This window comes from Didymosphaeria variabile (assembly GCF_027946475.1).
Source record: "Didymosphaeria variabile strain IMI 356815 chromosome Unknown scaffold_1, whole genome shotgun sequence".
NCBI classification, from domain to species: Eukaryota; Fungi; Ascomycota; class Dothideomycetes; order Pleosporales; family Didymosphaeriaceae; genus Didymosphaeria; species Didymosphaeria variabile.
In genome coordinates, this window is record NW_026611620.1 from 834087 (window position 1) to 845428 (window position 11342).

The window sequence follows — 11342 nt, forward strand, 5'->3', positions numbered from 1 at the left end:
CAGAGTGCTACTAATGAGCGAAGTACACAGTGTGCAAAGCAAAGCAGATGCAGATGAGCACCGCTCAGGAGGGGAGGCGACTGGATAGAGTGGAGTCCGTAAAGGAGGCCATTGGCATGGGGTAGTGCTAGGGTCCTGGCTTATCTGAATTGGTCTCCGCTCTTGGCCGCTTGCATTATAATCCCGTCGACAAACGGACCACTCTGCGTCGGTGCTCCAAAGCACAGGCGACCTTCCCAACGGCCTGTCGGCATGCACCGTTGAGCCACGGATTATGAGCTTTCGTGCGGTGTCCTTGCCTGGTTGCACAGAAATGCCTGCTGCGCGCCATGATTTGTTGACGCGCCTTAAACATGCACACCATTCCCACGCGAGGGCCACACGTAAAACTAGGGCACCACCATGTCGAGAACCAATGGCTCTGCACGGCTGCGTCGAGTCGCGTGCTAGCTTCACACAAAGCGCCCCGCTATACGAAACGACGACGTCGGTCTGCCAACCGTTACCACACCACCACTTAGATGATGCCATCTTCTCACGCGCTGCAAACATATGATCACCCTCATGCTTATGCATATTTCTTGTATCAATCATCAACACAGCAGCGCGCAAGTGACACTGCTACGGCCGCATCGTACAGCCCGGGCATGCCCTAGCAACTTCAGACTTAGAGTACAAATATGAAACAGCCTTCTTCAATGTGGTTCGCGTGTTTAGCGCGAACATGTGGTGCGCCTTGTCCGATTTCCGTCTCACTCAGCCTTGCGGGCCTGCATCTATCGCTACGGACCTGGGCAGGGGGCCGCTCCGACAACCCTCCAGAAGAGCATCTCTTCACCACACAGACTTCCTGGTCCAAAATGGATAAAACAGCGCATCTGTCATAGTAAAGAAGCCATGTTTAGCTCATTTCATCTACGCAAAAACTCACAAACCAGGAAAGAGATAGCATGGGTCTGCTTGAGTGCGACACTGAAGTGAGCCACGCCATCCGCGAATATCAGCACCAAAATCACAACCGGAGATGGGAAGCGCTGCTGACCACCAACTCCATAACCAAGCTATTTCCATGCCCGCCCTTCCCAAAGATATCGTTCCTTCGCTTTCCCGACCAAGGTCGTTCCTTCTCTGATTCCACCAATTCGCTCCTTCCCCTCGCGAGATTATCTAAGCCTTGGCCTTTTTGTCGTCTCGCACCCACTCGCATTCGTTCGCTGGCCCCTCCAGGTCTTCCCAGTTCCTCACCTCCATACCCTCCATGCGCTCCGTATTATCCCTCAACCACTGCCACTGCAACAGCACCTGCATTGTCATCTGGAAAAGAACATTGGCACTCCAACCTCCGACTTCTTCATCCTCAAACATCAGCCACTTATCAATGCCAGTGACATGATGCCTCATCGCTTCCTTCACCTTGTGTGAGTGATACCCCTGCGGCGGTGCCTGGATCAACGTCGCCCACACATTCGGCAGCAACAGCTTCCGTCCGGGGTGAAGCTCGTCGTCTTGCGATACAGACGCACCCAAGATGCGAAGCGGAGGACGCGACTCCACGACGATGAAGTGGTTGTTGCCCCGCTTTGTCCACTCGCGTAACATATCGTAACGCAAACTCATCCTCATCGATGTCGTCTTCCGGGAATCGTACATCTTATACATACACGCCCTGTTCTGCGCAATCTGCTCCGGGAGCAGTGTTCGTGTGGCCAGGAAAAGTATTTCCTCCAGCAGAAGGCGGCTGCTGCCCACCACCTTTTTCTCCTCGAGGTTCAGCGTCGCGACTAGCAGGTTATACCAGTTCGTCTTCGTGCACACGGGCTTGCGGAGCACGTCCATGATGGATATGGAGGAGGTATATTTGGCGCCAAACTCGAGGAGAGCATCAAGTGAGGCTTCCAGTGTGCCTTTGAATGGTGAGGGGTAAGTGGGAGGCAGGAGGTAGTGGGGCGGAATGTGCAATTGCTCGAGGTCCTGCTTCTCGAGAAGGGCGCGCTCAGGAGTTGCTGCCGGTGTGTCTGCGGCAATGCTGTCGGCTCGTGAGATGTGCCGCATGGCGCGGTGACTTGTGGGTTGGGCCATGGTGTGAGTTGTAGTTGCGGTCAAGGTAGGTATGGTCGTGGAAACTTATATAGGTAGGACCAGACCCATTGCGAGCTGGGACTCTGTTTGTGCTGCTCACGTTGCCAGGTGAAGGTGCGTCACCAGGTTAAAAGGTCGGGAGAGCGCGCCGGCGCTGGCCAGTGTGAGCGATCGAAAGCTTCGAGTACGTGACAACAAGCCAGAAGAATCAAGGACTACGTGAGCTCATCCGTATGCTTACAGTAAGAGGCGATGAATGTGAGTATTTTTAACCCAACCTAGGTGCGTTCGCCATCCTCGAGTCGTGCAGCGTGACCAAGCTTTCGACATAGTATGATACATCTCGTGAAGGACAGAAACTGACACAAAACACTACGAGTCCACGTCCTAGTCACCATATTGTGAACTTGATTAATTCTGAGGCTGCTGCAAGCATTGTATGTAATTAATGATCTTGCATAGTACAAGGCGACAAGTACACTATTCGGCTGCGGGAAGGATATCGAAAAGCAGAGTGCCGTTCGGGACTCACGTGTGGAGGTGTGTTCGCCGCATTTGGAACATTGGCTGTTCTCCTCATGTGAGTAGCAGTGATCTGTTTATATATTATAGCAATCAAGTCCATCTTGGAGAGTCGTACAGTTGCCTATCTCATCGACTTTCTTTAGTCAAAACAAAGACTTCCTCTCCGAGAATCTGTATGATGGGGGACGAAAATGACGATAAGTGAGCTCCAGATCACCGACATGAATGCTTAGAGCACCCCAGATCCATTATTCGGGGCTGGGCTAGCACTACTCCGAAAGCGCCCGAGAAGTTATCTAATGACAAAGGTAAGCACAACGGATTCTCAAGACGTTCTCTCTAAAGAAAACCTCATTCTATCCCACTCATCTAACAATAACAACACGAAAAAATACCCTCAGACTTGCACCTCCTCTCAAGCCCCTTTCCTACCAATAACCCACAAAAACGTCGCATCAACGTTACTCTCCCTCGTGTCCCTCACCAACACCTCCAACCCAACTTCCTCAACCATCTTCACACTCCCCTCCGCACCCCACGCACTCCAAAATGTCCACCCCTTGTCCTCCCCTAGCCAGTTCTCCATCACATTGATCTCCTTCTCTTCCTCCGCAAAATTTGCAAGGAAGTACCCACCCGGCTTCAGCCAAGTGGCTATTTTTTGCATGAGGAGAACCTGCTCGTCGCGGGGGAGGTGAATGACAGAGTAGAAGCCTGTTACGGCGTCGAAGGAGCGGGCAGGGAAGTCGAGGGCGAGCATATCTCCCTGAATAAGCTTGACCTTCCCGGACTTTACATGGTCCGAAAGGTGCTGGCGCGCGAGGTCGAGTTGCACAGTTGAGAGGTCGTTTGCGGTGACGTGTATGGAGGGCTTGGGGTTGTCTAAGAAGGTTTTTGTGCTTGGAATGCCGGCGCCGCAGCCTAGTTCCAGGATTGTAACTTCTTCTCGCCCTGTGTCTTTGAGGAGGTCGAGCAGGCGGTTGACGTAATCGAGGCGGATGTTGTCGAGGACAGTGCCGAGCTTGGCGTTGTAGGTATGTGCTATGGCATCGTAGGAGTTCTTCATGCGGTCTTTCAGGTCCTCGGGAATAGTGGTGGGTTCTGTCATTGTGACAGGTTTGAGAAAGCTAGTCCTTCCACCGAAGAGAGTCGTTGTACGTTTGCCCTGTTATTGTTGTTGTCGAGTCACACTTGAGTTCGAGCTGATAAGTTAGTTTAAGATGTTGTGAAGTTGCATTAGCGTGGGGATACCCCACATACGTCCAATTGCGCCCTTCTACTGCTTCAGGGATAAGCTCCGGCATAAGGGCGAAGAAAGCATACAGAAAGGGCTTGACTCACCTGCACTGGGCAGCTATTGACATTTCTTCGCCATTTCGCTGGAATACTTTGCGAACTGTAAGATGAGCTTGACGTGAGTTACGTTATGTCCTGACACATCGTCTTTCGTATAGCAAGTAAAACCAGAGGGAGTGGCCGACGTGAAGGGTTTCCGCTACGACTGAAGAAAGGGGCTCTCAAATAGTGTTCTTACGCGCTTCTATGGATATCTAGAAGTTAAACCGACCTTCATCCTGCGCAAAGCTGTCGACGATTCATATTCGATCGACCGGAATCGCCATGGCATCCATCTCTTGATATAATACAACAACCACACATATAGTACATGAATCAAATACCAGCGGCCGTCTATTTCGTCCTCTTGTTCTTCAGCTTGATTGTCTCTCCGTTCACGAAGATACCCTTGCCCTTGTACGGCTCCGGTACTCTCCACATCCTTATCTTTGCTGCAAATTGCATGACAACCTCTTTCTCAGGACCTTCTAATAGTAACCGTGTTGGTTGCGGCGTGCTTGCCTTCATGCCCTTGGGAATACCCAATTCAATCGGGTGAGAGTATCCCACCTTCAAGTTCACGAACTCTTGGCCGGGGTATTCTGATTCAACGGTCGTAGCAGTCTTTTCGATCGTTGAACGATAACCGACACCGTTAAAGCGGAGGATTGCGGAATGACCTTCGCTCACGCCGAGGATGTGGTTTTGGAGGTAGGCGCGGGTTGTTCCTACTGTATGTTAGCCGCAATGGATCTCTCCGGTCGGGAAGCTGAGCGCGTACCCCACATAGCCTTCTGCTTCTTGTCTGTAGCGTCCTCCACAGTGAGCGTGGGGCCTGACAGAGCAGGATCTTGGTTGATGTTCACATAGGCCGGGACATCCATCGAGAGCTCGCCAAGCGGCCCCTTGATCTGCACCGTCGACATCGCCTGCGCGCGCGCTCCTCTTCCTCTAGCAGATGGCGCGATGACCTTGAATGTGACGCCTGGCGGAATAGACAATGGCGAAGAGCCGATCTTAGACTGGCATGGTGAAGTCGATGCGAAGCCGCGCGCAGCGGCGGGCGTCTGGAAGGCCGGCAGGAGGAACAGAGGGAGCGAATCGGTCTTCGCCGGCGAGGGTGTCAGCAAGCTGCGGGCGCAGCGCCGGCGAGCTGTTGAGAACATGGTGTGGTTGACGACGATGCTGTTGGCGTAACTTTTCTGGAGCGTTGCAGATGCGCGCCCGCCAAGAAAGGCATTGGCCAATGACGGGAGTCCGCCGGCGAAAAGTCACGTGTTACAGCGCGGCGGGCCACACCACAGCCTTACATCTACTGGTCTATCACGCAATGTCATTCATGCGAACTCCCATCGACTCTTCAAAACTCCATGTGATAGTTCTCCTTCCAAGGTTGCCTGATAGGCAGTTCCGCAGTTGCCTTATATGCTAGCGTGTCTGTACAACTCAGAAAAGGCAACAGCAACCCTCTCTGCAGTCGTCCAACCCTCCCAGACAAAATAGAAATGTCAACCTCAACGCCTTCATCTTCCGTTGACGTTATGTGCACTCTGGTTTTCTTACTCTACGAACGGCGCAACTGAGGCTCCCAGAGCTATCTGACTGCTAACTCACTTCGCAGCCATCAACACAGTACACTCACTGCATGACAAGAACTTCGCCAACGTTTCCTAATTCTGCTACCAGCCCTCATTAGTCTCTCAGCTTCTCAGAAAGTGATACATGGTCCTTTACTTTTCTCTTACCCATCCTGCTGCTGGCGTGACTGCCGTTGTCACGAGCGGGTATATCTACCCCAGTGCTCCTTCCTCCTGTTTTACATCAATCTAGAGCTCTTCGAAGTCTACTCGATCTCAAAGTATCAGCTACCGTCGCTGCTTACCGCCGAGTATCTCGAAACGTGGTCAAGGCGACCTTAAAGATGGACCCCCTGCGTCGACTAACAAGAATCTGCAGCGTCATGCTCGCTGTGGCTATTTTGACGACTGAAGCACAGTTTCCATCGCCTCGTGCAAATCACGGCCATGTAATTGACCCGCAGCTCTCCCTGGTCATGCGAGCGAACGCTCAGATCAGCCGCAACACTGAACTCAAAGACACTTGGGCTTGGCTCGAACATCTGAGTTCGAAACCAGCATGCACCCAGCTCGCCACATCAAAGCTTACGGCCGAATGTCAACTCCTCGATAACCCATCAGACTTCGCCAGAACCTACCCAGATCAAGTCCTTGAAGATGTACAGAACGAATACGCTCTGAAGCTGGCTATTTGCGAGTTTGTCGGTGCTCAGAATGCTCATCCCAAGGCTCCTGCTAAATGTCACGCATTTCTTCCGTCCCATGAAGCATGTGCAAAACGCTCGTGGTGGGGCAACGATAAAGTCGTCACAGATGAGCTTTGCTATCCGAAGGCAGTCAAAGCAGATCTCCAGCAATGCCTCACGACAATGCAAGCATCACCTCAAACGTGGACGTCCTACAGTAACGCAAGAAGTCGTGCTATGCACATATGCCATCTCACCCGAAAACACATCGAGACAGAACGGGCTATCCAGGTCCACAAAAACCTCACTCTAGTGGTGGCCAAGATGCACGATTCAGTCCAGCCTTTGGAGTCGAAGATGCAGTCGATGAACGATCAGCTACACCAATTCTCTGGTGACGTTCAACGCTCTTTTGAACAATCACAACAGGCAGCGGATGAGTTCACAACGTTTGCTAAAGACGCCCATAAGAATTACTATGACAGATTAGAAGAGACGAAAGAGGGCCTTCGAGACATGCAGTCGGGGCTCGCAGCTTCACAGCAACAGATCGATGAGCACTATTCCACCCTCCAATCCAGGCTAGCCGATCACTTTGAGACCTCACGTGCGAAGAACAAGGAAGTGATGGCAAAGCATCAGGACGATTCTCTGGCTCAACTTGCCACAGCTATCGATAACTTTATGCAAGCACAAGCCCTGGAGCTTTCTAAACAATCCATGACGCACAAAGACGAGCTGCAAGAGTATCATACGAAAAACATGTTAGCACTACAGCAACACCACGAAACGACTGTGCGGAGCTTTGACATCCTGAGATTAGGGCTCTCCGGTGCTAGCTCGGATGTTGATAGTCTTAACGATAAGATCGGCACACTGAAGGACGAATTGGAAGGCTCCATTGCGCAAGTCCAGACCGTCAATGAAGGCCTAGGTAGCCTTGCCTCCATGGCACAGACCGCAGGGCGTTTTCTAGGCAGATTCGAGACGTTCGCTGCTTACGTCGGTATCGGAGGCGTTATGGTGGGGCTTGTCCTGTTCGCCAGCTGCGTTTCTGGCATCCCCATCCTCGGAAACGCTTTCCGCCAACTTACAATGTTTGCGCTGGCATTGCTCATCTGTGGCGTGTCTTTTTACACTATTTTGTGGTCGCTCCCTGGACCCTTCGAATTGCACAAAATTACGGAAGCGCATTCTGCAGCAGAGCAAACTTTTTCGTGAGTCCATAGCCACATCTGTATAGTATCTGCTGACATGTTTCAGTCGGATCAAGAACCCTGTGTGTGACATTTTTCTCGGCTGCACATTCCTTCTCTTGTGCAAGTATGCGTTCAGATTCACGCGCAGCTTGTCTATTACGCTTCAAATCTACAATAGACTATCTCGTGGGCGAGTGACTCCGCAGACACAACTCCTGCCAACGAGACGGCCTCTCCGAACGACCCCGTCCCCATCTCGCTTTGCCGTCCATCAATCATTTGCTCAGGATTGTTCGAGCGAGACAGAAATCGTGAGGAGCTTGTCGTCACAAGAAAACCAACAAGACGACGAAATGCGCGATCGGATTAAGAACTTTCAACGAGCCTGCACCGCGCCTTGCTAGAAACTTCATGACACCATCCGTTGCATTGCTTTGAGAGAGATTTCTGATACGAGTATATAAGACATAATCATCTTGTGTCTGTGTATTCCGATAAGGTCAAAACCAAAATATGCCACAGGTGCCCCGAGGACGAATTCTTTTACAGGGTAGACCGTCCCATCCTTTTATTCTCGAACATGGCCTCTCGGCATCAAGCCTTTGATTTGCTTCCTTCCCACATTTGTCTTATGGAATCTTACCCTACTTTTCTTTGACGAAGTGTTACCGCCGATACGTCCCCTTTCTGCAACTGTACCTTTCTATATCCTGGTGCATCAGCGCACTTGAGTGAGCATCTACATTCCGTGCCACTATCACCGACATTATCATAGATCAGCATTGGCCGGCGTTCGCCATCTTTTATCTCATCTTCTCTCTACTTGTTCACAACATTGACAGCTGGTGGTTTCTTTCTTTGGCTTTGTCTTCCATGGCTGGGTGTAGCATATGGGACAAAAACGCAATAATCACGTCCGAGCATCTCTCTTGGCCGATACGTTTATACTCAACTTCATTCAATAAACATCCGTCTAAGCTTGCAGAGTTGTGGCTTCTTATGAACAGTTTGGTGGGGTACCCCTCGGAGCTGGAGGCTCTATGAGCACGTCCACGGTGCAAATCTACGGTAGTTCCACTGATGCATGTAGAGCTCGGTGCGAGACATCATTACGTGATGATTACTCGACATTGTTATGTCGCGGACTATGAACGTGTTGGCTCATGTCGAGGTTTTATCTGAGTAACTCAGATCTCTCAAGTATACGGATCTTTCAGCTCCTCCTCTTTCAGTCAAAGAATGTGGCCCCTGTCCGTAGATTTTCTAGTGAGATGAGCACCATGAGCGGGCTAAATGACATGCGTACGGCCCGTTGAAAGCTTAACCATTAGCGCTGGCTCTCCCTGCAGCGTGTGTATCCCCGCTAGCCATTTACAACTGAGTAACTGATATACCATCGACCTGCAGGAGGTTCAGTCACTTGTTAGCTAAGCCAGTTAGAGATCATTGTGGAGTGGGAATGACAGCTCACCATTGGCCGAGCCTCCATGTGACTGAAAAGCCTCCAGGGCTTTCGTCGGCCGACTGAAAATCTCCCGTCGGCCGAAGGTATGCCGATCGCAAGATGATTACTTGTTGCTTGCAGGAAAGTGGTACTGTAGACTGTTGCATATAACGACAGCGCTAGCTATCTAAGGCAATATACGTGCTCAACTTATAGCGCTGAACGTACTCGGATAAAAATTTACCCTACATCTTAGGAACAACACTGGTTTCTTATGCTTTGAGGGAAATCGAAACTGCGTTGCTAAGTTCTCTAAGAAGCCTTAATCTTATTAAGTATGTATCCCTATCGGCCATGTGCAACTGAGGAACTGTGATACGCCGATCGCAAAAGGTTGCTCCGACAAAAGTGGTAACCCTGGCGCGTACATGGCTTGTACATGGCTTGTACATGGCTCGTACACCGTACCCCACCTGGAGCTTGCATGATTTGGACACATTTGGCCTCAATACGGCGGTGAGACTACGTATAAGTGTCTCACTCAGTCCGTCCTTCTTTACGATATCACGACGTCCGGTATCATATTGCCTTCCCTCTATCCCAGCATCTTGATCCTAGATATAGGGTCACAATGGCGCCCATATCCCTACAAAGCGTCCTTTACGCTATCGCGGCAAGCATTGCATACGTCTTTCTCAAGATCATCTATCGCCTCTTCTTCCACCCCCTCCGCAAGTTCCCGGGGCCCAAACTTGCTGCCGCAACCCACCTCTATAGCGCCTACTATGACCTCTGCACACCAGGCCTCATCAAACGTCTCCCAGAGATGCACAAACAATATGGACCTCTGATCCGCATCCAGCCCAACGAGCTGCATGTAGCTGATCTAGGAGGCTACAACCAGATCTTTCGCGTCGGTACCCCCTTCAAGCGCACATGGCTTGACATGGAATTCTTGAATGGGTCACTCCAGTCTAAGGAGACACTCCCCGAAACCAGAGCCCGCCGCGAATTCCTCTCCCCCTTCTTTAGCAAAGCTGCAATTCTGCGCTCGGAGCCCTTCCTACATCGCCAGAAAATGACCAAATTCTTGACCACCCTGGACAAAGCAAGCGGCACCGTGGTCGACTTCTTTTTGGCATTCAGATGCCTGACGGCCGATCTGATCATGGATTACTGTTTCCAACAGGATATTAATGCCCTCGACGAACCCGGATTTCGGAGCGAGACGATCGAGAAATTCGGCGAGGGTCCAGACATGGCGCTTGTCGGAACACATTTTCCTAATTTCTTCAGTTTTGTCAACAAGCTTGTTTCGCTCTTGCCGGTCAAGATGCAGGAGGAGAAGTTCCGAGCCATCCACGGCTTCAGAACGATGCAGAACGTTGCACGCAAGCGCATCGAATACCTGATGAATAATCCTGAGAAGACCAACTCTAAGATCCCGACCATGTTCGATCTCATGCTAAATCCAAACACGGAGAAAGGCCAGGTTACGCCACCAAAGGCGGAAATGGTCGCTGACGGGACACTCATGATTGTTGCTGTGAGTTTAGCTTGAGTGCTAAGTACATGTCTTCCCATCAAAAGGATATCTTTCCCACTCGGTTGAGACATGCGCTCGATATACATACCCACCGTCATAACTTACACTGACTGTACCCGCGTCTAGGGCACCGACACCACTGCCAACACCCTCGGCACCATCCTCTTCCACGTAACACAATCCCCCTCCATCTCCTCCAGACTCCTCTCAGAACTGAAGACCGCCATCCCGGACCGAAATTCCGTGGTCGACTCCGCAACCCTTGATGGCTCTGCCTTCACCTACACACGTGCTATTGTGAAAGAAGGTAACCAAACCACTCCCCACCCCCCTACAACATATATGGCTCTCTCTCACAAAGGAACCCCCTTTTCTCGCCAGACCAGGGACACGCAATGCGAGAAGTATCCCCGCCACAGTCTATTTACTCGCACTGACTCCTTCCCCACCCCTTAGGTCTACGCCTCTCCTACGGCGTCCCCGGCCGCATAATCCGCCGTACACCCCCCGAAGGCGCAACCTTCAACGGCTACTTCGTCCCCAGCGGCACATCCGTAACCTCAGGCATCTACCTTCAGAACACCGATCCCGCCACCTTTCCTTCGCCGTTTACCTTCGACCCCGAGCGCTGGCTCTGCGACGCGGAGACGTACAAGCAGCGAGACAGGCAGATGCAGTCTTTCAGCCGGGGGTCACGGGGCTGTATAGGCATTAATCTGGCCTATGTAACGTTGCACCTGACAGTGGCGCACCTGTTCCGACGGTTCGACGTGCAAACGGAGGGGTTTACAACCGAAGCGGATATGGAGTGGCATGATTGTTTCGTGACAACTCCGGCGGGGCATATCAAGGGGTTGGTAAAGCGACGGGACGATTGAAACTTGTTGAAATAGTAAAGTGACTCGTTGGTTCTACTCTGCAAGGAGCGGATGATGTCGACGCCAGTCGAAG

At 51.5% G+C, this 11342-nt stretch overlaps 5 protein-coding genes across 5 annotated transcripts; 2 read left to right on the forward strand and 3 right to left on the reverse strand.

Moving 5' to 3' along the window:
- Nucleotides 1-1167: 1167 nt before the first annotated feature.
- On the reverse strand, nucleotides 1168-2079 carry N0V89_000244 (uncharacterized protein; the record flags this gene model as incomplete). The annotated part of the gene is made up of 1 exon (XM_056209068.1): nucleotides 1168-2079. The coding sequence occupies one exon, from the start codon at nucleotides 2077-2079 to the stop codon at nucleotides 1168-1170; it is 912 nt and encodes a 303-aa protein (XP_056075890.1).
- A 940-nt stretch (nucleotides 2080-3019) lies between these two features.
- N0V89_000245 (uncharacterized protein) lies at nucleotides 3020-3712 on the reverse strand (the record flags this gene model as incomplete). The annotated part of the gene is made up of 1 exon (XM_056209069.1): nucleotides 3020-3712. One exon carries the CDS (start codon nucleotides 3710-3712, stop codon nucleotides 3020-3022), a length of 693 nt encoding a protein of 230 aa, XP_056075891.1.
- A 581-nt stretch (nucleotides 3713-4293) lies between these two features.
- On the reverse strand, nucleotides 4294-5105 carry MRPL6 (54S ribosomal protein L6 mitochondrial; the record flags this gene model as incomplete). Its single annotated transcript, XM_056209070.1, has 2 exons — nucleotides 4294-4667; nucleotides 4721-5105. The coding sequence occupies 2 exons, from the start codon at nucleotides 5103-5105 to the stop codon at nucleotides 4294-4296; spliced, it is 759 nt and encodes a 252-aa protein (XP_056075892.1).
- Nucleotides 5106-5899: 794 nt separating this feature from the next.
- On the forward strand, nucleotides 5900-7423 carry N0V89_000247 (uncharacterized protein; the record flags this gene model as incomplete). The annotated part of the gene is made up of 2 exons (XM_056209071.1): nucleotides 5900-5908; nucleotides 5981-7423. The coding sequence occupies 2 exons, from the start codon at nucleotides 5900-5902 to the stop codon at nucleotides 7421-7423; spliced, it is 1452 nt and encodes a 483-aa protein (XP_056075893.1).
- Nucleotides 7424-9476: 2053 nt separating this feature from the next.
- N0V89_000248 (uncharacterized protein) lies at nucleotides 9477-11269 on the forward strand (the record flags this gene model as incomplete). Its single annotated transcript, XM_056209072.1, has 3 exons — nucleotides 9477-10391; nucleotides 10518-10698; nucleotides 10848-11269. The coding sequence occupies 3 exons, from the start codon at nucleotides 9477-9479 to the stop codon at nucleotides 11267-11269; spliced, it is 1518 nt and encodes a 505-aa protein (XP_056075894.1).
- Between the last annotated feature and the right edge of the window lie 73 nt (nucleotides 11270-11342).